This window comes from Hyperolius riggenbachi, chromosome 10, assembly GCF_040937935.1.
Source record: "Hyperolius riggenbachi isolate aHypRig1 chromosome 10, aHypRig1.pri, whole genome shotgun sequence".
NCBI lineage: Eukaryota > Metazoa > Chordata > Amphibia > Anura > Hyperoliidae > Hyperolius > Hyperolius riggenbachi.
In genome coordinates this window covers 5,605,037-5,627,270 of record NC_090655.1, presented here as the reverse complement: position 1 = coordinate 5,627,270, position 22,234 = coordinate 5,605,037, and the positions used below count along the sequence as shown (strand labels likewise).

General features: G+C 47.1%; 1 protein-coding gene across 5 annotated transcripts in view; it reads right to left on the bottom strand.

The window, feature by feature from the left end:
* Positions 1 to 22,234, bottom strand: part of ZMAT4 (zinc finger matrin-type 4) — a 761,540-nt gene that overhangs the window by 8,242 nt on the left and 731,064 nt on the right. For all 5 annotated transcript variants that reach the window (XM_068255194.1, XM_068255195.1, XM_068255191.1 and 2 more), the window contains exon 7: positions 18,717 to 18,847. In XM_068255194.1, coding sequence (XP_068111295.1) covers positions 18,717 to 18,847 — 131 coding nt within the window. The remainder of the gene's footprint in view (positions 1 to 18,716; positions 18,848 to 22,234) is intronic.

The window sequence follows — 22,234 nt, the reverse complement described above, 5'->3', positions numbered from 1 at the left end:
ATGTTCTGGCCGTGTCTGTGTGGGTTTCCTCCGGGCAGTCTGGTTTCCTCCCACATCTCAAAAACATACAGATACGTTAATTGGCTTCCCCCTAAAATTGGCCCTAGACTACGATACATATACTGCATGATACATACAGAGACATATGACTATGGTAGGGATTAGATTGTGAGCTCCTCTGAGTGACAAGACAATATACTCTGTACAGCGCTGCAGAAGATGTCGGCGCTATATAAACACTAAATAATAATAATGTAAAATTGCCAGATGTATGGCTACCTTTACATTCACAGGATCAGGGAGACAGCCAGGCGAATCCGTCCACTAGCCATGGGCTAAGGTGCTAATGCAAAATATCGGCTATTGGGCGCCAAAAGAAGAAATCAGGGCATCCAATAAATACCGGGCCCATCAAACCAAAATTTTTAATTTTAAGAATGAGTGTTTTGAAAAATGTTGTTTTGAAAATAGATTTGACAATTATTTTGTAAATTATCGTTTTAACTTGTTTTTTTTAAATCATTGTGAAATATATTCTCTTAGAACTGTATCGCTTTAGGATTAGATGCCAAGAAAGGGGTGGTTGTCTTATGGGTATGCACCACCAGGGGGGGGGGGGTCTAAAGGTGCGTACACACATGCGACTATAGTCGTTTGAAATGATCGTTCCCCGATCCTTTCAAACGACGATCGTTTGAAAAAAAGCAGTCAACGACCATGTAGTCTAACGACGGACGAGCTAGATGGTTAAAAACGAATGATCTAGCTTGGTGGATTTTTCCCAACGACGATCGTTTGCAAAAGTAGTACATCGTTGGAAACGATCGTTTGTACTAGGCTTGACATGCGCATTTCACTATTTCTCCCTGAAACTTCTCATTTTTATGCGCAAGCGCAATAGTTGCTTTACGTGATGTAACGTTCCTACTAACGATCAGATCGTTACACACATTTGAAAACTAACTTTACTTAGGTCGCTCTTTCATCAATTAAAAGTTTGTTCGTCGTTGGCAACGAACAATCGTTGTCGCATGTGTGTACGTAGCATTAGGGTTAGGCACCTTCAGGGGGGGTCTTAGGGTTAGGCACCACCGGGGGGAGGGGTTAAGGTTAGGCATCAGTAGAGAGCGGGTTCTGTGTGAGAGTAGGGTTAGGTTTAGTTGTAGTAAAATATTAATTTACCAATGTTTTACTATGCTTATTACCAGTGTAAATATATTTTCATTGTTATAGATGATATTTTGCAATTCCGGCTTCACTTTTTATTACAGTTGTTTTAACATATTTATTATTCTTTCTCCAATAAAGATGAAGAAACGATGACAAAATTGTTTCAGTGTTTTAAAATTTCAGCTACACCCCGCGCCCTTTTTTCCTGATGCCCTTATTTGATGTATGCCAGCGTGGCAGCCAGCATTGCACCACTTAAGGACCGGGCTCTTTTTTCCTGATCTGTGCTGCGGGGGCTCTCCAGCCCAAAGCATAGATCAGATTTGTAGCATGGCGATCAGACTCCCCCCCCCTTTTTTCCCCACTAGGGGGATGTCCTGCTGGGGGGAGTCTGATCGCCGCCGGCTATCTGTGATTTGCGGGGGGGGGGGGGGGGGGCTCCTCAAAGCCCCCCTCTGCAGCGATTTCCGCCCTCTCTGCCCTTCCCTCTCTCCCCCTTACGTTGTGGGTTGCGCAGGACGCATATCCGTCCTGCGCCGGATAGGATAGGCTTCAGCCTATCAGATGCCGCGATCCCCGACCAATCAGAGGCTGGGGATTGCCGATCTCCTTTACGGCGCTGCTGCGCAGCAGCGCCGTATGATGTAAACAGCAGGGATTTCTTCCCCGCGTGTTTACATTTACCCTGCGAGCCGCGATCAGAGGCTCGCAGGCTGTTCACGGAGACACCCTCCATGAACTGACATGGAATGGACATGGAGCGGCCATTTCCATGGTAACACCACTTTGACCTGCCGACGCCTATCGGCGTTAGGCGGTCGTTAAGTGGTTAAAGCAACAACTATACTATATCACAGGAAAAAAAACAACACATTTATAAATAGATAAACACTTGTTCTACTTACATACGTATTGCACTGTCCACGTTTTGTTTTCAGTTAATTTTACATAGTAAATGAAGAGAATTCTGTTTCAGACATTTGCCAATTCCCTCTGACTAAATGATGTCATTTACGCTCTTACTTTTTTTCCTCCTAGAAACTGCACTGTCATATCTAGCTTGCTTTGTAAACACATGTGAGCACAGCATAGATCGTATTTCAGCAGCTCCCTGAACTGCCCTCAGCCAATCAGCGAGGAGCAGGAATATGGGAGGGGTGATGAAAATCTTCCTTCTCCTCGGCAATGGAACAAATAGAGCCAGGCTGACTGAGATAAGATTTATTACAGCAGAAACATTTCTGAATGGATTGGAGTGCTTGAAAAGCAGGGTCAGGTTTCAGGCTGCATAATGAACATAGAGCAGTGGGTAAATTGAATTTGATTTTGAGGCTGCCATATTTATTTCCTTTTAAAGAGGGATTATCACCTCAGGTTCCCTTTTGATTTCCTACCTGGGGGACATCTTCCACAGATAAAAGATACAGAATCTGCCCGTGTCCTTCACATGTTGCCACAATGTACCGCCACTCATATCTGCTCTAGTTTGGGCTTCAGTCTCACTTAGACGTGGAGCTGCCAGAGATGACATGTGCACCGAGTGTGGAGCGGTTACATGCAATAAAATATTATGTTTAGCTCTAGGAGACAAATGACTATTACATTACACCGCTGTTACAGTAATGACAGGCTTGTAAGATGCTTATCAGTTTAATAATCCTGCTCGAGTCAATTTCAGGATCTCATGGTTCCTTGTCACGGCGGCTGACAGTCGGGAGTGATAGAACGCAGGTGCGTTTACTGCCGAGCCGGTGGAAGGTAATACTGAAAATACCTTAAAATAATCAGATCGTAACCGAGATAGGCCTGCCATGAAATGAAGACACCGGCAGACTCCATTAACTTCGGTTTTCCTTTCCAGAGTAAAATGGACGAGGCTTCTAAACCCGGAGATGATTCCAGCTGTGGAATCGACATTAATCTTTCAAATGAGACCTTCACAATCTGGTCCACCAAATTATTCTGTGAAGTAGTTGTTGGAAGAACATAATTATCAGGAGCGGTTAACACAGGGGTGCATGGATTAATGGAAGATTCAAGACCCAATTACTTCAGTGTAGATGTAAACAAACAAGATATGGGTACATCATTCACTGACAATAGTGTCCTTCTCAAGGCTGACTGAAGACAATGGCCTCCCTACTGGAGCTGTCTGAAGACAATAGTCTTCATCAGGACTGTCTGAAAGCAACTGCATCCTTATCAATGCTGTCTGAAGACAATGGTGTCCTCATTGGAGATCCAGTTACTTCAGTCTAGACTTGAACAAGCACTATATGGGTACATTATTCATGGACAACACCATTCATATCAGGACTGTCTGAAGACAATGATGTCCTCATCTGGATTTCTGAACTAAACTGTATCCTCATTAGGTCTGTCTAAAGACAATGGTGTCCACAATGAGGTGTCTGAAGACAATGGTGTCCGCAATGAGGTGTCTGAAGACAATGGTGTCCACAATGAGGTGTCTGAAGACAATGGTGTTCTCATTGGGCTGTATGAAGATAAGGTGTCCACAAGGAGGTGTTTGAAGCCAATGTTGTCCACAAGGAGTTGTCTGAGGAAAGCTTCAATGAGGACATTGTCTTCAGACAACTCCTTGTGGACAACATTGCCTTCAAACATCTCATTGTGGACACCAAAAGTTCGGCAAATCGGGCGAACTGCTATAGACTTCAATGGGCAGGTGTATTTTAAAACCTATGGGGACTGTTTCTGGCCACAAAAGTGATGGAAAAGTTGTTTCAGGGGGCCTAACACCTGGACCATGGCATGCTGGAGGGGGATCCATGGCAAAAGTCCCACCAAAAATTACGTAGTTGACGCAGAGTTGTTTTTTAATCTCTAAAAGGCAGCAATCATGGTACATTACTAAATTTGGGAATTAAGTGCTTTAAAATGTCTGGCATGCGTACAGGGCGATAAGGTGTAAGGGTTAGGCCGGGTTCACACTGACAGATGAAACGCCACGTTTAACACACAGCAAACAACCGCAAAGAGCTTTATTGATTACGTCAGTTGAGCATATCTTTGTTTTTACTAGTTTACACCTCCAGGACATAAATGTTAGTCCTCTCTGCAGCAGTCTTTGTGTGGTGGTGTGCAATGGCCGCCGTGCTTGTGTGCACATTCGTGGGAGTGCAGGCGATCGTGGCTTTCAAGCCTCTATGTTCAGGCTGAGGTAGTTCATTGACAGTTACAGTAAGTGACCAAAAAAACACTGATTCTGAGCTGAGACCTTATACCGCGGGCAGTAGTGGATACTAGATGCCAGTAGTGGAGGTGAAGGATTATTGGGTTATGGTTTGTGCACTACTAGGACCATAAGACCTGTCTCCAACAGCTAACTTGTGCACTGGCCACAGAAGAGCAATACAATAGCAAGAAAAACAATGCATCAGCACTAAGAAGGACTATGTTCAGGACAATGCGGTAACAGCAAGAAATTCCACTGGAGACACAGAACACAGGCCTACCTAACGCTCTCCCTATCAGCAGCACACTCTCCCTGATCTGCCTAGCACAGACTGCAAAATGGCTCCCGTGCTGGCTTTCTGAGAGGGGGGGGGGGGGGGGGGGCGGTCCAGGTGGGAGGGACAGCTGATTGGCTGCCATGTGTCTGCTGACTCTGGGATGAGAGGTCAATTTTTGGCTCCATTTTAATGTATAGGGGGCAGGTCGAACACGCCAAGTGTTTGCCGATGCGAACACTCCTTTTTCGCCGCAAACTATTCACCAGGCGAACAGTTTGTGCCATCTCTATCGGACACTACTGATGGCTGGCAGTCCTGCCTTTCTTAAGCCAGTAGAAAGAAAAGCTCTGGTCTCCTAGAATGCTCTGGGCGGGGGGAATTCTGCACGATAAACAGCCTAGGCTAAGCCTTAGTAGGAGGGCGGAGCTACTACTCACCAATATTTAGATAAGACATGTTTCTGATATTGAAACCAGGAAAATGACCATAAAAGCGAGTATCCTGAATAATTTACTGCATGTCACTACAGGGCCTCTTTCAAATCTTTCTTTTTTATTGTAAAGCACTGTATTTTGGAAGCCAAGCTCTGATCAGCATGGTTCATACTTGCTATAAAAACATATTCGTGTGATATCTTTTTAAAGCTCCACTTGAACGAAAGAAGCGGATCCTACGTTAAAAATTGGATCCGCTCCCACTTGTTCAAGACTCGGACTGTGCAGGAAAATGTGTCCAATGAAAGCCTATGAGAATGGACACTGTCCGCTCTCACTAGGCTAGTCGCCCCATCCGCGTTGCACATTTTGCCTGCATCCTGTCCCTGCCGTGATGTCATACACACATGTCCCGCCCCCCCATCACCACTGCTCGGTCCCTTCTAAACAGCCCGGTTGCCAGGGGATCTCCATTCAGCTGCAAAAGACCAATGGAAATCCGCAATAGCAACAGGGAGAATTCTCATTGGTTCATCTTAGTTACTAGGGGAGAATTGGCCTGCTTCTGCCTATGGAGAGCACTGTGCTTCTGCCGGCCTCCGGAAGGGACTGAGCGGCGGTGTTGGGACAGGTGAGCGGCGATGCATACAGACCAACGTGGCCAACGGACATGGAATGCACTTACCGTTTCTGCTCTGCATCTGCACAAGTGTGAACCGACCCTTAGGTCCAAATCTTAGCCAAAGTGCGCCCCCTGCACAGAGTTTTTATACTGCCACATTTGTGAGGGTTTCTATCGATGAAAATTTTAAAGGACAACTGTAGCGAGAAGGCTTTGTAGGCTGCCATATTTATTTCCTGTTAAACAATACCAGTTGCCTGGCAGCCCTGCTAATCCATTTGGCTGCAGTAGTGTCTGAATCACACCAGAAACAAGCATGCAGCTAATCTTGTCAGATCTGACAATGTCAGAAACACCTGATCTGCTGCCTGCTTATTATTATGGCTAATAGTATTAGAGGCAGAGGATCAGCAGGATCGTCAGGTACCTAGTATTGTTTAAAAGGAAATAAATATGACAGCCTCCATATCCTTCTCACTTCAGGTGTCCTTTAAGCGGGTATTGGCCTGCAACCAGCAATAAGAGTGAATCTTGCGTTGGAAGCAGATTGCACCAGCCTCATCACTGGCACGCAGCAGAGCGAGACTCGCAGATACGTGAGAAGATTATTAGGCGATTACAGCAAGAACTCCTCTCCCGCTGGATGTAAATATTTGTAGATTACAGATAAAACCGTTAATAAACCGCAAGCTTTCTGGATAATCCCCGAAACTGAGCTAGAGACATAAATATTCATTGTTCTGGCTGGATTGTGAAGCAGGTTGCTGGTTTATTGACGGGTGGGGAAACGATCAGTTCCCTGGATATCCCTGATTTACTGGCGGGTGGGGAAGCGATCAGTTCCCTGGATATCCCTGATTTACTGGCGGGTGGGTGGGGAAGCGATCAGTTCCCTGGATATCCCCGATTTACTGGCGGGTGGGTGGGGAAGCAATCAGTTCCTTGGATATCCCTGATTTACTGGCGGGTGGGTGGGGAAGCGATCAGTTCCCTGGATATCCCTGATTTACTGGCGGGTGGGGAAGCAATCATTTTCCTGGATATCCCCGATTTACTGGTGGGTGGGGAAGCAATCAGTTCCCTGGATATCCCTGATTTACTGGCGGGTGGGGAAGCGATCAGTTCCCTGGATATCCCTGATTTACTGGCAGGTGGGGAAGTGATCAGTTCCCTGGATATCCCTGATTTATTGGCGGGTGGGGAAGCGATCAGTTCCCTGGATATCCCTGATTTATTGGTGGGTGGGGAAGCGATCAGTTCCCTGGATATCCCTGATTTACTGGCGGGGGTGGGGAAGCGATCAGTTCCCTGGATAGCGCTGATTTACTGGCAGGTGAGGAAGCGATCAGTTCCCTGGATATCCCTAATTTACTGGCGGGTGAGTAGGGAAGCAACTAGTTCCCTGGATATCCCTGATTTACTGGCGGGTGAGGAAGCAATCAGTTCCCAGGATATTCCTGATTTACTGGTGGGTGAGTAGGGAAGCAATTAGTTCCCTGGATGTTCATGATTTACTGGCGGGTGAGGAAGCGATCAGTTCCCTAGATATCCCTGATTTACTGGCGGGTGTGTGGGGAAGCGATCAGTTCCCTAGATATCCCTGATTTACTGGCGGGTGTGTGGGGAAGCGATCAGTTCCCTGGATATCCCTGATTTACTGGCGGGTGGGGAAGCAATCATTTTCCTGGATATCCCTGATGTACTGGTAGGTGGGGAAGCAATCATTTTCCTGGATATCCCCGATTTACTGGCAGGTGGGGAAGTGATCAGTTCCCTGGATATCCCTGATTTACTGGCGGGTGGGGAAGCGATCAGTTCCCTGCATATCCCTGATTTACTGGCGGGTGGGGAAGCGATCAGTTCCCTTGATATCCCTGATTTACTGGCGGGTGAGGAAGCTATCAGTTCCCTGGATATCGCTGATTTACTGGCGGGTGAGGAAGTGATCAGTTCCCTGGATATCCCTGATTTACTGGCGGGTGGGAAAGTGATCAGTTCCCTGGATATCCCTGATTTACTGGCGGGTGGGTGGGGAAGCGATCAGTTCCCTGGAAATCCCTGATTTACTGGCAGGTGAGGAAGCGATCAGGTCCCTGGATATCCCTGATTTACTGGCGGGTGAGTAGGGGAGCAACTAGTTCCCTGGCTATCCCTGATTTACTGGCGGGTAGGGAAGCGATTAGTTCCCTGGCTATCCCTGATTTACTGGGGGGTGGGGAAGCGACTAGTTTACTGGATATCCCTGATTTACTGGCATGTTGGGAAGCGATCAGTTCCCAGAATATCCCTGATTTACTGGCGGGTGAGTAGGGAAGCAATCAGTTCCCTGGATATCCCTGATTTACTGGCGGGTGAGGAAGCGATCAGTTCCCTGGATATCCCCGATTTACTGGCGGGAGGGGAAGTGATCAGTTCCCTGGATATCCCCGATTTACTGGCATGTAAGGAAGCGATCAGTTCCCTGGATATCCCTGATTTACTGGCAGGTGGGGAAGCGATCAGTTCCCTGGCTATCCCTGATTTACTGGCGGGTGTGGAAGCGATCAGTTCCCTGATTTACTGGCGGGTTGGGAAGCGATCAGTTCCCTGGATATCCCTGATTTACTGGCAGGTGGGGAAGCAATCAGTTCCCTGTATATTCAACCTACTCCCTGTCTATGCCTAGCACAGTATTACAACATTAAATAAACAAGACAAACAACTCTGTAATAACTGATTTTTAAAAATGTGTATTCACCAAATTGCATCAACACACCTATATCTATACAGAGTGTTCTATTATATTGCACACGCCCCTTACACCTTTAAATCAACCCTTAGCATGATCCCATGGGATATTTTACACAACAGTGCTGGTAGCTTCAATTTGATATTTATTATTGCACTGTCCCTTTGATGATTTAATCAGGAACTTCTTCCTATATCCTTCTGAGGTAGATGTTTAAAACTATCCAATAGTTATTGCTGCAAAATAGGGTTTTTACTAAATGAGTGATAGTATAAAGATCCGCAAGAAAAAGAAGTCCATAAAAACAATTTTAGAACCATTCCTAGGAACCTTTCCGGAAATCACAGTCCTCCACGCTTTAAATGATTTATAACAGTCACTCAGAGTTTGAATAATCTATCAACCTTACCAGTCTGCGCAGCGTTTTGGGGCGAGGGCCGTTCGTGGGCGTCCCCACTTACTTTGTATAGGCTCCTCTAGCTCCCATCTATGAGGTAGGGTTGATCACTTGTAGCTGTCGGTCGTTCCTCTGCCGCGCTCTCCGTAGCTGTATTGCGCACTTCAACGGCTTGGAACGCCGACCTTCCGGGCTTCCGCATCAGTTCCTACGGTGGCTCAAGAGGTCCAAACTTAGCCGACACGTTTCACTCGTTTGCACGAGTTTTTTCAAGGCAAAGACCAAAGATTACAGATAAAACCGTTAATAAACCGCAAGCTTTCTGGATAATCCCCGAAACTGAGCTAGAGACATAAATATTCATTGTTCTGGCTGGATTGTGAAGCAGGTTGCTGGTTTATTGACGGGTGGGGAAACGATCAGTTCCCTGGATATCCCTGATTTACTGGCGGGTGGGGAAGCAATCAGTTCCCTGGATATCCCTGATTTACTGGCGGGTGAGGAAGCGATCAGTTCCCTGGATATCCCCGATTTACTGGCGGGAGGGGAAGTGATCAGTTCCCTGTATATCCCTGATTTACTGGCAGGTGGGGAAGCGATCAGTTCCCTGTATATCCCTGATTTACTGGCGGGTGTGGAAGCGATCAGTTCCCTGGTTATCCCTGATTTACTGGCGGGTGTGGAAGCGATCAGTTCCCTGGCTATCCCCGATTTACTGGCAGGTGGGGAAGAGATCAGTTCCCTGTATATCCCTGATTTACTGGCAGGTGGGGAAGAGATAATTTCCCTGGATATCCCTGATTTACTGGCGGGTGGGGAAGCGAGCTCAGTCAGTTCCCTGGCTATCCCTGATTTACTGGCGGGTGTGGAAGCGATCAGTTCCCTGGATGTTCCGCAGAGACTAAGCTGAGAACGGTGGTGAAGCATGCCACGTTTCAGATGGTCGTAATACATCTGATTTCATTAAACTAATAAACAGTGATGATGCACAGCCTCCATTATATGCAAAGGGGGAACAGCTCTACTTCTGCGTATTGGTGCCAATATTGTCTTTAGCGATAACATTATTAAAAATAAACACATGGTGAATGTTACATACTTACCTCACCATCAGTTCCTTTCAAAAGCTCAACATTTTCTTCTTACAACAATTCCTTCCTGTCAGAACTGAAATATATCAGTTGCTGTCAGTTATAACTGAAAGTACAACTGATGTGCAAGGTAATGTCCATGTTTACCTATGGCTCAAATGGGCGATATTACAGTTTAACCGTGTGTGGATCAGGAAGCTGTTATAGGGTAGTGGCCATTTTCAAAATGGAGGATGGAGAATTCCATTGATCACAGCGGACAAGCAGGAGAGGAGAAAGAGATTGATGAGTAGGCTACACGGGAGGTAAGTATGGACCTGTGTATGGTTATTCAGTTCAGATTCCCTTTAAAGTGTACCAGACCTGAAAGGATATACAAGTTTTATACCTGGGGCCTCCTCCAGCCCCATCCGCACGGCGCCATCCTCAGTCTTCTCTCTCTTCGGTACCGGGTCCGGCTGCCAGAGAGACATGTAGAGGGAGCACTTCTTTTGCCGCAACTGGCTGAAGTTACGAGACCCGTTACAACAGACTGAGAAGAATGAGGACAGCGGTGTGGGAGCGATCTGGGCGCACTGGGCTGGAGGAAGCGCTAGATCAAAGCCATTTTCAGAGCGATTTTCCAGGTGTTTTTGTTACAGAAGCTGTTCAGTAACAGCTGTACTGTAACAATATATGAAATCTGCTGCACAAAAATGCTCCAAAAATCACTAGGTATGCTTAGAAAATCGCTAGGCACATGCCTAGAATTGCCCTAGGAAAATCAATTAAAAAAGCGCTAAGCGTTTGCGATTATGCTAGTGCTTTTTGGTGAGCACTGGCCCTTACTACAATTTTTGTTTTTTTTCAGAATTGCACTCGCTGTCCTGCTGCGTATATATGAGCGCAGGCAAATTTGTATAGCAATGCCGCCACTACGCTCCCCGCGATTTGAGAATTCAAACTATTTTACTGGCATTTTTTTTTCTCCCGTGGGAAATCTCACACAATCGTGCCCTGCACTAGGCGGATCACGGCGGGATCATGGTAGTGGAAATAGAGAGAAATGTAATCCCATCGCAGCGTAATAGCGATCACGTTTTAGTTGAAAAGTGTTTTTGTTTTTTTTCCAGGGACTGATATTTGAGTTTTTGAGTGAAATTTGGAGCGATGGCGGTTTTTATGCAGAACTGAGCTCAAGATGGCCGCTCACCCAGGATGAATATAATGAAAATGATTTAACATTGGTGTCGGGCGCCAAATTATTTTTTTTATTCATCATGTATAGCGTGTAACCCCACATTAAAGCAAAGCTAAATTAAATAAACTTGGGATAATGAGTTGTATGTGTAGCACAGAAAATAATTAGAACATTAGTACCAAAGAAGAGAGTCTCATATTGTTTCCAGTACGGGAAGAGTGTAACTACCAGATAAAAATAAAGAATTGATATTTTATGCCCGACAAACAAGTAATAAGGATGCTAAACAGGTTAAAATCACTATTACTTTTCTTGTTGATAAATGATCGTTCCCCAGTTTACCTGACTCTTATTTGGTAATTTGCTGCATAAAGGAAGTTGCAGGGCATGCTGGGTTGCCTTTTTTTGCTTTTCTACTTCCCCTCAGACTTAACTAATGCAGCCTGATTGGCTGAAGCCTCTTTTCCGCCTGTTTTCCCCTCCCACACCTCTGTTCCTCTCTGATTGGCCAATATTTCTCATGCAGAGACAATGCACTTTCTATAGTGGAGGGCGGGCAATGCATACACAATCAGGCAGAGGAGAGTAAGGGAGGAAATGACATCAGGATTGGCTTCAAAATAGCCACAGTTAAAAAGGGAAATGCTAAGAAGGATGTTCTATTTTTACTGTAGAAACATCACTAAAATCAAACAGTGGACAGTGCAATACATATGTAAGTAGAGAAAGTATTTATCTACTTATGTGTGTTTTGTGTATGTGTTTTTTTTCTGTGATAGTATGGCTGACAGCTCCTCTTTTTTAAAAACAACTAGTATTCGCTAGTGGTCACTAGTAGTCTCTAAGGCCTGGTGCACACCGAGCGTTTTTTGAAGCGATCCGCAAACCGCTTCCGCCTGTGAAAACGCTTGGCTAATGTATCTCAATGGGATGGTGCGCACCGGCGGTTTGAGGATTATGGCAAACTGCAAACATGGCTCCTTCAGCACTTTTGCGGTTTGCAGAAGCGTTTCTGCCTCAATGTAAAGTATAGGAAAAGCGCAAACTGCTTTGAAAAACGCCAGATCAGAGCGGTTTTCCAGGCGTTTGTTACAGTAGCTGTTCAGTAACAGCTTCACTGTAACAATATATAAAATCTGCTACACAAAAACGCTCCAGAAAACGCTAGGCCTGTTTACAAAACCTCTCGAATGGCTCAGAAATCTGCTTCAGAAACCTCTAGCGTTTTGCAGATCTGCTAGAGGTTTTTGGTGTGCACTGGGCCCAAGTGTAGGGAAACCTGGAACATGCAGGCCCAGGCAGCAAGAGAAAAAGATTTAGCTACTTCTTGACATTTAAAAATCTGTGTATTGCAAATGAAACAATTGCTAACAAGGAGTTAAATCTCTTGATCTGAATTGATGGATCTCACTCATGTAGCCCAGGGATTATTCTCAGGATATTAAAGTTAGGAAAGTGGCCCCCTTAATATCTGCATAAAAGACCCCAAAACCTTCCTCTCAGCTTTCCTGGTGAAGTTAGGTGCCCGGCGGGCAGGTTTACGATCCGGGGGACATCCAGTTGGCAGAGTCTAAGCTGTACATGATGCAAGTATTCTGCCTGAATCTATTAAATATCTGCTGTGGGTATAGATGTGACCTCAGCCAGTGATGGATGCTCTGACCACAGGACCGCCACATCGGAGACGCAGGCTGGGTCAAGTGCTGAACTTTACCAGGAAATCCTAGAGGGGCCGAGAAGATCCTCAGAACTCAGGCACTTTATTTAGGTCTTTAATTCGATTAGCCCTTTTTCAAGCTGCATAACTTTGCATTCATAATTTAAATATCAGCTTAAAAGGGATCTGTAACGTAAAAAAAAAATCCCCTGGGGGGTACTCACCTCTGGAGGGGGAAGCGTCTGGATCCGATCGAGGCTTCCCCTGTCCTCCTCCGTCCCACGGTGGTCTTGCTTCAGCCCTCCGAACAGCGGGATGTAAATATTTACCTCCCCGGCTCCAGAGCAGGCGCAGTATCGGCTCTCCGCTCGGATAGGCGGAAATAGCCGATCGCTGTCGGGTCGCTCTACTGCGCAGGTGCAAGTCTCCTGCAGTCGCAGTAAAGCGAAACTGACTGAGAACGGCTATTTTCGCCTATTTCCGAGCGAAGAGCCACAACAGCGCCCCCTGCTGGAACAGGGAAAGGTAAATATTGCTCAGCCTGACAAATTGTCGGCTGTGCATTCCGTGGGCTGCAGCGAGACCGCCGTGGGACAAAGGAGGACGGGGGAAGCCTCGATAGGATCCGGAAGCCTCCCCCACCCGAGGTGAGTACCCCCCAGGGGAGGTTTTTTTTATTACAGAGTCTCTTTAATGCAAATTTTGTTGCAGTTTGTAATCTGACTGAAATGGGACCAGAGCGCCTGTAAGGCCATAGTGAGTATGGAATGCTGGCCTCTTGGTAATTTGGTGGTGGGACTGTTTGGGTGATGTCTCTCTTTCTTTAAGTTCCTTATATATATATATATATATATAGATAGATATTAGTTCAGATGGGGTTACAGATACATATATATATACAGTGGAGGAAATAATTATTTGACCCCTCACTGATTTTGTAAGTTTGTCCAATGACAAAGAAATAAAGTCTCAGAACAGTATCATTTCAATGGTAGGTTTATTTTAACAGTGGCAGATAGCACATCAAAAGGAAAATCGGAAAAAATAACCTTAAATAAAAGATAGCAACTGATTTGCATTTCATTGAGTGAAATAAGTTTTTGAACCCTCTAACAATAAAAGACTTAATACTTAGTGGAAAAACCCTTGTTTGCAAGCACAGAGGTCAAACGTTTCTTGTAATTGATGACCAAGTTTGCACACATTTTAGGAGGAATGTTGGTCCACTCCTCTTTGCAGATCATCTCTAAATCCCTAAGGTTTCGAGGCTGTCTCTGTGCAACTCTGAGCTTGAGCTCCCTCCATAGGTTTTCTATTGGATTAAGGTCCAGAGACTGACTAGGCCACTCCATGACCTTAATGTGCTTCTTCTTGAGCCACTCCTTTGTTGCCTTTGCTGTATGTTTTGGGTCATTGTCGTGCTGGAACACCCATCCACGACCCATTTTCAGTTTCCTGGCAGAGGGAAGGAGGTTGTCGTTCAGGATTTCACGATACATGGCTCCGTCCATTTTCCCGTTAATGCGATTAAGTTGTCCTGTGCCCTTAGCAGAAAAACACCCCCAAAGCAAAATGTTTCCACCCTCATGCTTGACGGTGGGGACGGTGTTTTGGGGGTCATAGGCAGCATTTTTCTTCCTCCAAACACAGCGAGTTGAGTTAATGCCAAAGAGCTCTATTTTGGTCTCATCAGACCACAGCACCTTCTCCCAGTCACTCACAGAATCATTCAGGTGTTCATTGGCAAACTTCAGACGGGCCTGCACATATGCCTTCTTGAGCAGGGGGACCTTGCGAGCCCTGCAGGATTTTAATCCATTGCGGTGTAATGTGTTTCCAATGGTTTTCTTGGTGACTGTGGTCTCTGCTAATTTGAGGTCATTCACTAACTCCTCCCGTGTAGTTCTAGGATGCTTTTTCACCTTTCTCAGAACCATTGACACCCCACGAGGTGAGATCTTGCGTGGAGCCCCAGAGCGAGGTCGATTGATGGTCATTTTGTGCTCCTTCCATTTTCGAACAATCGCACCAACAGTTGTCACCTTCTCTCCCAGCTTCTTGCTAATGGTTTTGTAGCCCATTCCAGCCTTGTGCAGGTCTACAATTTTGTCGGACATCCTTGGACAGCTCTTTTGGTCTTTCCCATGTTGGAGAGTTTGGAGTCTGCTTGATTGAGTGATTCTGTGGACAGGTGTCTTTTATACAGGTGACTAGTTAAGACAGGTGTCCTTAATGAGGGTGACTAATTGAGTAGAAGTGTCTAACCACTCTGTGGGAGCCAGAACTCTTAATGGTTGGTAGGGGTTCAAAAACTTATTTCACTCAATGAAATGCAAATCAGTTGCTATCTTTTATCTAAGGTTATTTTTTCGATGTTCCTTTTGATGTGCTATCTGCCACTGTTAAAATAAACCTACCATTGAAATGATACTGTTCTGAGACTTTTCATTTCTTTGTCATTGGACAAACTTACAAAATCAGTGAGGGGTCAAATAATTATTTCCTCCACTGTATATTTAGAGGTGACATTTGAGTTCAGGGGTATATACATATCACAATGGGTTGTTATAATGAGATGTGTCTTTGCTCCTTGATGCTGCTGTTTTTTCTCTCTCTTTCAGATGCTGGGGGGTCCCTAAGAGTCTGTGTGGAGATTTGGTTGCGGAGCAGGGGTGAGAGGTCTCTCTTAGATGATTGGCAGCTGTCTTTTAGAGCCAATTTTCAGCTGGCCAGTCACAGAGTGTTTCTCCTTAAACCTGTGATGCTCTGCCCATTTCTCCTCAGTCTCCAGTCAACCAAGCTGGAAGCACGGAAGCACCCACCCATCCCTTCTTTGTGTTTACTGTCGTAGCCGGATTGACTTTATTGGCGGTTAAAGTCACCCACGATTGTGGGTTGGCTAGCTTATTTTGGACTATTCTTGGAGGAAGTTATACTAGTCTAAAGACTGTATAGTTGTTGATTAAGTATCAGTTGATACCTGTGGTTATAAGTTGTTTATAATGTTATTGTTGATATTTTAATTTATCAGTTGAATAAACAATTAATATTAATTTATTATTTTAAACCACAATAAATATAGCCTACGGCCATTTAAATCCATGTCGGTTGTCCGTGTCTCATTAATCATATACTTGTTTCCTTATATGGTCCCTGCCACTTAAATTACTAAGGACATGGAGTTTGTATGCCCTCCATGAGGTCCTGCCCACACCTGAAATAACCAGTAAGTGAACTGGCTTCCCCAGATTTGGCTCTAGGATGTCTGGGGCCTTCAGACTGTGATTTTCCATCCCGTTACAGAATCAGGAAATGTGGACGCCTGCAGCAAACGGACTATTTGGGCATCCCATAGGCGCTAATGCAAAATATCGGCTATTAGGCGCCAAAAACTGAAATTTGAGTGCTAGGCCCGTGTAGCTGGAATTTTTAGTTTTGAGAATTATCATTTTGAAGTTTGATCTATCGTCGTGTGTATTTACATTATTTGTGGCTGAGGAAGAAGGGGGCTTTAAGGTGAGGCGTCAGGAAGTGGAGTTTTAGGGTTAGGCGTCAGGAAAGGGGGTTTAGGGTTAGGCATCAGGAAGGGGGGTTTTAGGGTTAGGCATCAGGAAGGGGGGTTTTAGGTTTAGGCGTCAGGAAGGGGGGTTGTAGGGTCAAGTGTCAGAAAGGAGGGTTTTAGGGTTAGGCATCAGGAAGGGGGGTTTTAGGGTTGGGCGTCAGGAAGGGGTTTTTTTATTGTTAGGCGTCAGGAAGGGGGGGTTTTCGGGTCAAGTGTCAGAAAGGAGGGTTTTAGGGTTAAGTGTCAGGAAGGGGGGTTTTAGGGTTAGGCGTCAGGAAGGGGGGTTTAGGGTGAGGCATCAGGAAGGGGGGGTTTAGGGGCAGGCGCCAGGAAGGCGGGTTGTAGGGTCAAGTGTCAGAAAGGAAGGTTTTAGGGTTAGGTGTCAGGAAGGAGGGTTTAGGGTTAGATGTTAGGAAGGGGGGATTAGGGTTAGGCGTCAGGAAGGGGGGTTTAGGGTTAGATGTTAGGAAGGGGGGATTAGGGTTAGGCGTCAGGAAGGGGGGTTTAGGGTTAGATGTCAGGAAGGGGGGATTAGGGTTAGGCATCAGGAAGGGGGGTTTAGGGTCAAGCGTCAGAAAGGAGGGTTTTAGGGTCAGGCATCAGGAAGGGGGGTTTAGGGTTAGGCATCAGGAAGGGGGGTTTAGGGTCAAGCGTCAGAAAGGAGGGTTTTAGGGTCAGGCATCAGGAAGGGGGGTTTAGGGTTAGGCATCAGGAAGGGGGGTTTAGGGTCAAGCGTCAGAAAGGAGGGTTTTAGGGTCAGGCATCAGGAAGGGGGGTTTAGGGTTAGGCATCAGGAAGGGGGGGTTTAGGGTCAGGCATCAAGAAGGGGGGTTTAGGGTTAGATGTCAGGAAGGGGGGATTAGGGTTAGGCATCAGGAAGGGGGGTTTTAGGGTTAGGCATCAGGAAGAGGGGTTTTAGGGTCAGGCATCAGGAAGGGGGGTTTTAGGGTCAGGCATCAGGAAGGGGGGTTTAGGGTTAGATGTCAGGAAGGGGGGATTAGGGTTAGGCATCAGGAAGGGGGGTTTTAGGGTCAGGCATCAGGAAGGGGGGTTTTAGGGTCAGGCATCAGGAAGGGGGGTTTAGGGTTAGATGTCAGGAAGGGGGGATTAGGGTTAGGCATCAGGAAGGGGGGTTTTAGGGTCAGGCATCAGGAAGGGGGGTTTTAGGGTCAGGCATCAGGAAGGGGGGTTTAGGGTTAGATGTCAGGAAGGGGGGATTAGGGTTAGGCATTGGAGGGGGTGGGTTCTGTGTGAGAGTAGGGTTAGTTGTAGTAAAATATTGGTAATATTTACCAGTCATTAGGACTAAGTATTTTTTCGTTTTCATTGTTATAGACAATATTTAGCGGCTTTACCACACGGCCTTTTTAATACAGTTGTTTTGATAAGTATATTATTCTAGAGCAGATAAAAATAAAGGAATGATAACATTGTTATATACAATATTTTGAAATTTCAGCTTCACCCGCAAACCTTTCTTTTTTTTTTTTTTGCGCACCGTTAGGCTGGCAATGCTCAGAGCAGAGATGTGGAGCTGTAGAGCAGCAGCAAATGTTGGATTCAGAAGCGCTTATTGCGGCATTTATTGCTGAATGTCTGCAGGTGTCAGCGGTAAGGAGAGCCAGTGTGAAGCCAGAACTCACCCTCCTTCGCCAGCCCGTTCCTGGTGTGTGTTCTGAAGGGCGTGGTCCTGGGCGGTGTGAGTGCCTGGGGCCCCGCCTGTATTGCGCACCTCTGTGTATGTCTGCTGGTCTCAGCAGTAAGGAGAGCCAGTGTGAAGCCAGAACTCACCCTCCTTCGCCAGCCCGTTCCTGGGGTGTGTTCTGAAGGGCGGGGTCCTGGGCGGTGTGAGTGCCCAGGGCCCTGCCTGTATTGCGCACCTCTGTGTATGTCTGCTGGTCTCAGCGGTAAGGAGAGCCAGTGTGAAGCCAGAACTCACTCTCCTTCGCCAGCCCGTTCCTGGTGTGTGTTCTGAAGGGCGGGGTCCTGGGCGGTGTGAGTGCCCAGGGCCCTGCCTGTATTGCGCACCTCTGTGTATGTCTGCTGGTCTCAGCGGTAAGGAGAGCCAGTGTGAAGCCAGAACTCACTCTCCTTCGCCAGCCCGTTCCTGGTGTGTGTTCTGAAGGGCGGGGTCCTGGGCGGTGTGAGTGCCCGGGGCCCCGCCTGTATCGCGTACCTCTGTGTATGTCTGCAGGTCTCAGCAGTCAGTAAAGCCAATGCAATCCCAAAACTCACCCTCCTTCGCCAGCCTCTTCTGCCCGTTGTTCTTTGGGTGTGTTTCGCAGAGCAGGGCCCCCTGCTGGTGTGAGTGCCCGGGGCCCCGCCAGTATTGCGCACCTCTGTGTATGTCTGCAGCAGGTCTCAGCAGTCAGTAAAGCCAGTGCAATCACAAAACTCACCCTCCTTCGCCAGCCTCTTCTGCCCGTTGCTCTTGGGGTGGTAGGTGTTGCCCGGCTGCGTCTCGGAGTCTGTGGGATCCTCGTGGTGCTGCTGCCCGTTTATTTTGTTCTCCTCCGAGTTATTATTGGCACTACAGAGAGAGGAAGAAAGAACGTCAATCAATCTACAATTAAAGTTTTGGGGCTCACAAGAGGAAGAATAGTTTGTTTCCCCCCCAAACAAAATACATCACAAAAAATATCCTAAATGTGGGCGATATAAAGTCTGCAGCTCTCACACCAGATTTGCCCATTAATGGTTTTCAAGTCCATACATTCCATCATTACTGCAAAATTATTAATGCTTAAAGAGAACCAGAGATGAAGCACCCTCTTGTATTGTACCTTATAAATCAGTGGGAACATGACAGTAAACACCTAATCTGCTCTTTGTTTCATTGTTCTCTGTTTAATCTGACTGTTATCACCTCTGATAAGAATCCCTGACTGAGCACTCAGTCTGGCTTTGCTACGGAAAGATTATAGCGGAGTCTGTCTTCCCTGGTGTCTTTTCAAGCCCAAGCCTGCCCCCTTGTGGCTCTGCTATAATGACTCAGCTATAATTATTCCCTGCAAAGCCAGACTGTTATCAGCTGTGATAAGAATCCCGGACTGAGCATTCAGACACTTTTAGCAGTGAGGAGGAAACAGAGAGCAGGGTAAGTGTTTTCTATAATGTTCCTCTAATGTTCCTAATGTTCCTTTAAAGACAAAAAGATCCTGCTTTTGTGAAATACAAGGAACGATACTGCGGATAGTGGCGGACTCTGTGGTCCAAATGCGATTAGCTTTTTCTCCTGAGTTTTCTCCCATGTGATATTTTTAAACTTTTCAAAAATAATGCCTTTTAAATCACCAGCAGGCAAGAAAACATAATAGTTTTATCAAAATAGTTTTGATAGTACTGTTCCATCTGCTTTTTGGTACTTTTTCAATTGCAAAGTGCTGAAAAGTTATTCTAAATAGAAGAGGAAAATGTTATCTCCTAGGAGTTAATTGCATTTGGGCCTGTATCTCAAATTCCCCACTTCCTGAAGGCCATGCAAGGTGTGGTGAGCAAACATGGAAAGAAGAGGGTCATACTCTAGACATAACGCTACTATTTATGCCGTCATACTTAAAAAAAAACAAAAGAAAAAAAAACCCTGTCTAAAAAGAGGCCCTGTAGTGACAAAGTACAATGCAGTAAATTATTCAGGATACTCATTTTTATGGTAATGTTTCCTGGTTTTGCCATCAAACACTTCCTATATGTATATATATTGCTGTATGTATTGTATTGATGTTTAGCCTAGGCTGATAAGCAATGCGTAATGTCGTCATGGCCCTGGCAATGCTAAACACATCGCATGAGATTGCCGGTGGTGAGCACCAGGCAGCGCCATACTTGTTGCATAAGACTTGCCGGCGGTGAGCACCAGGTAGTGCTGTACACGTTGCATAAGACTTGCCGGAGGTGAGCACCAGGCAGCGCCATACATGTTGCATAAGACTTGCCGGCGGTGAGCACCAGGTAGTGCTGTACACGTTGCATAAGACTTGCCGGAGGTGAGCACCAGGCAGCGCCATACTTGTTGCATAAGGTTTGCCGGAGGTGAGCACCAGGCAGCGCCATACACATTGCATGAGACTTGCCGGCGGTGAGCACCAGGCAGTGCAGTACACGTTGCATGAGACTTGTCGGAGGTGAGCACCAGGCAGCTCCATACATGTTGCATGAGACTTGCCGGCGGTGAGCACCAGGCAGCACAGTACACGTTGCATGAGACTTGTCGGAGGTGAGCACCAGGCAGCGCCATACACATTGCATGAGACTTGCCAGAGGTGACCACCAGGCAGCGGCATAAATGTTGCAGAAGACTTGCCGGCAGTGCGAACCAGGCACCACAGTACACGTTGCATGAGACTTGGTGGCGTTAAGCACCAGGCAGCGCTGTACACATTGCATGAGACTTGCCGGAGGTGCGAACCAGGCAGTGCTGTACCCGTTGCATGAGACTTGGCGGCGTTAAGCACCAGGCAGTGCTGTACCCGTTGCATGAGACTTGGCGGCGTTAAGCACCAGGCAGCGCCATACATGTTGCATAAGACTTGCCGGCGGTGCGAACCAGGCAGCACAGTACACGTTGCATGAGACGTGCTGGCGGTGAGCACCAGGCAGCGCTGTACACGTTGCATGAGACGTGCTGTCGGTGAGCACCAGGCAGTGCTGTACACGTTGCATGAGACGTGCCGGAGGTGAGCACCAGGCAGCGCTGTACACGTTGCATGAGACGTGCTGTCGGTGAGCACCAGGCAGTGCTGTACACGTTGCATGAGACGTGCTGTCGGTGTGCACCAGGCAGCGCAGTACACATTGCATGAGACGTGCCGGCGGTGTGCACGGACGACACTACTATTCCCGCATTCTTGTGGCAAAATGTTTTATTGCCGCTGTCTCTCGGCTAATCTTTTCTCAGTTTTCAGCACAGAGGTGAGATCATTCAGGCAAAGATCTTCATGAATACAAATTAGTGGATAGTTGTAGAGAATAATTTACTCGCAGTCAGCGGGCGTTGGTGTCGGGCGCCACCTGTGGATGAATATTCTGACACGGGGCGTTCAGAGATACATAATGTAAAGCCAGACTAATGTTCCACTCACCGAGTCCCGGTAACACCACCGCACTACGGAGGCGGAGACCACGCCGCAGAATTAATGACCGCACTACGGAGACGGAGACCACGCCACAGAATTAATGACCGCACTACGGAGGCGGAGACCACGCCGCAGAATTAATGACCGCACTACGGAGGCGGAGACCACGCCGCAGCATTAATGACCGCACTACGGAGGCGGAGACCACGCCGCAGAATTAATGACTGCACTACGGAGGCGGAGACCACGCCACAGAATTAATGACCGCACTACGGAGGCGGAGACCACGCCGCAGAATTAATGACCGCACTACGGAGGCGGAGACCACGCCGCAGAATTAATGACTGCACTACGGAGGCGGAGACCACGCCACAGAATTAATGACCGCACTACGGAGGCGGAGACCACGCCGCAGAATTAATGACCGCACTACGGAGGCGGAGACCACGCCGCAGAATTAATGACCGCACTACGGAGGCGGAGACCACGCCGCAGAATTAATGACCGCACTACGGAGGCGGAGACCACGCCGCAGAATTAATGACCGCACTACCGAGGCGGAGACCACGCCGCAGAATTAATGACCGCACTACGGAGGCGGAGACCACGCCGCAGAATCAATGACCGCACTACAGAGGCGGAGACCACGCCGCATAATCAATGATCGCACTACGGAGGCGGAGACCACGCCGCAGAATTAATGACCGCACTACGGAGGCGGAGACCACGCCGCAGAATTAATGACCGCACTACGGAGGCGGAGACCACACCACAGAATTAATGACCGCACTACGGAGCCGGAGACCACGCCGCAGAATTAAAGACCGCACTACGGAGGCGGA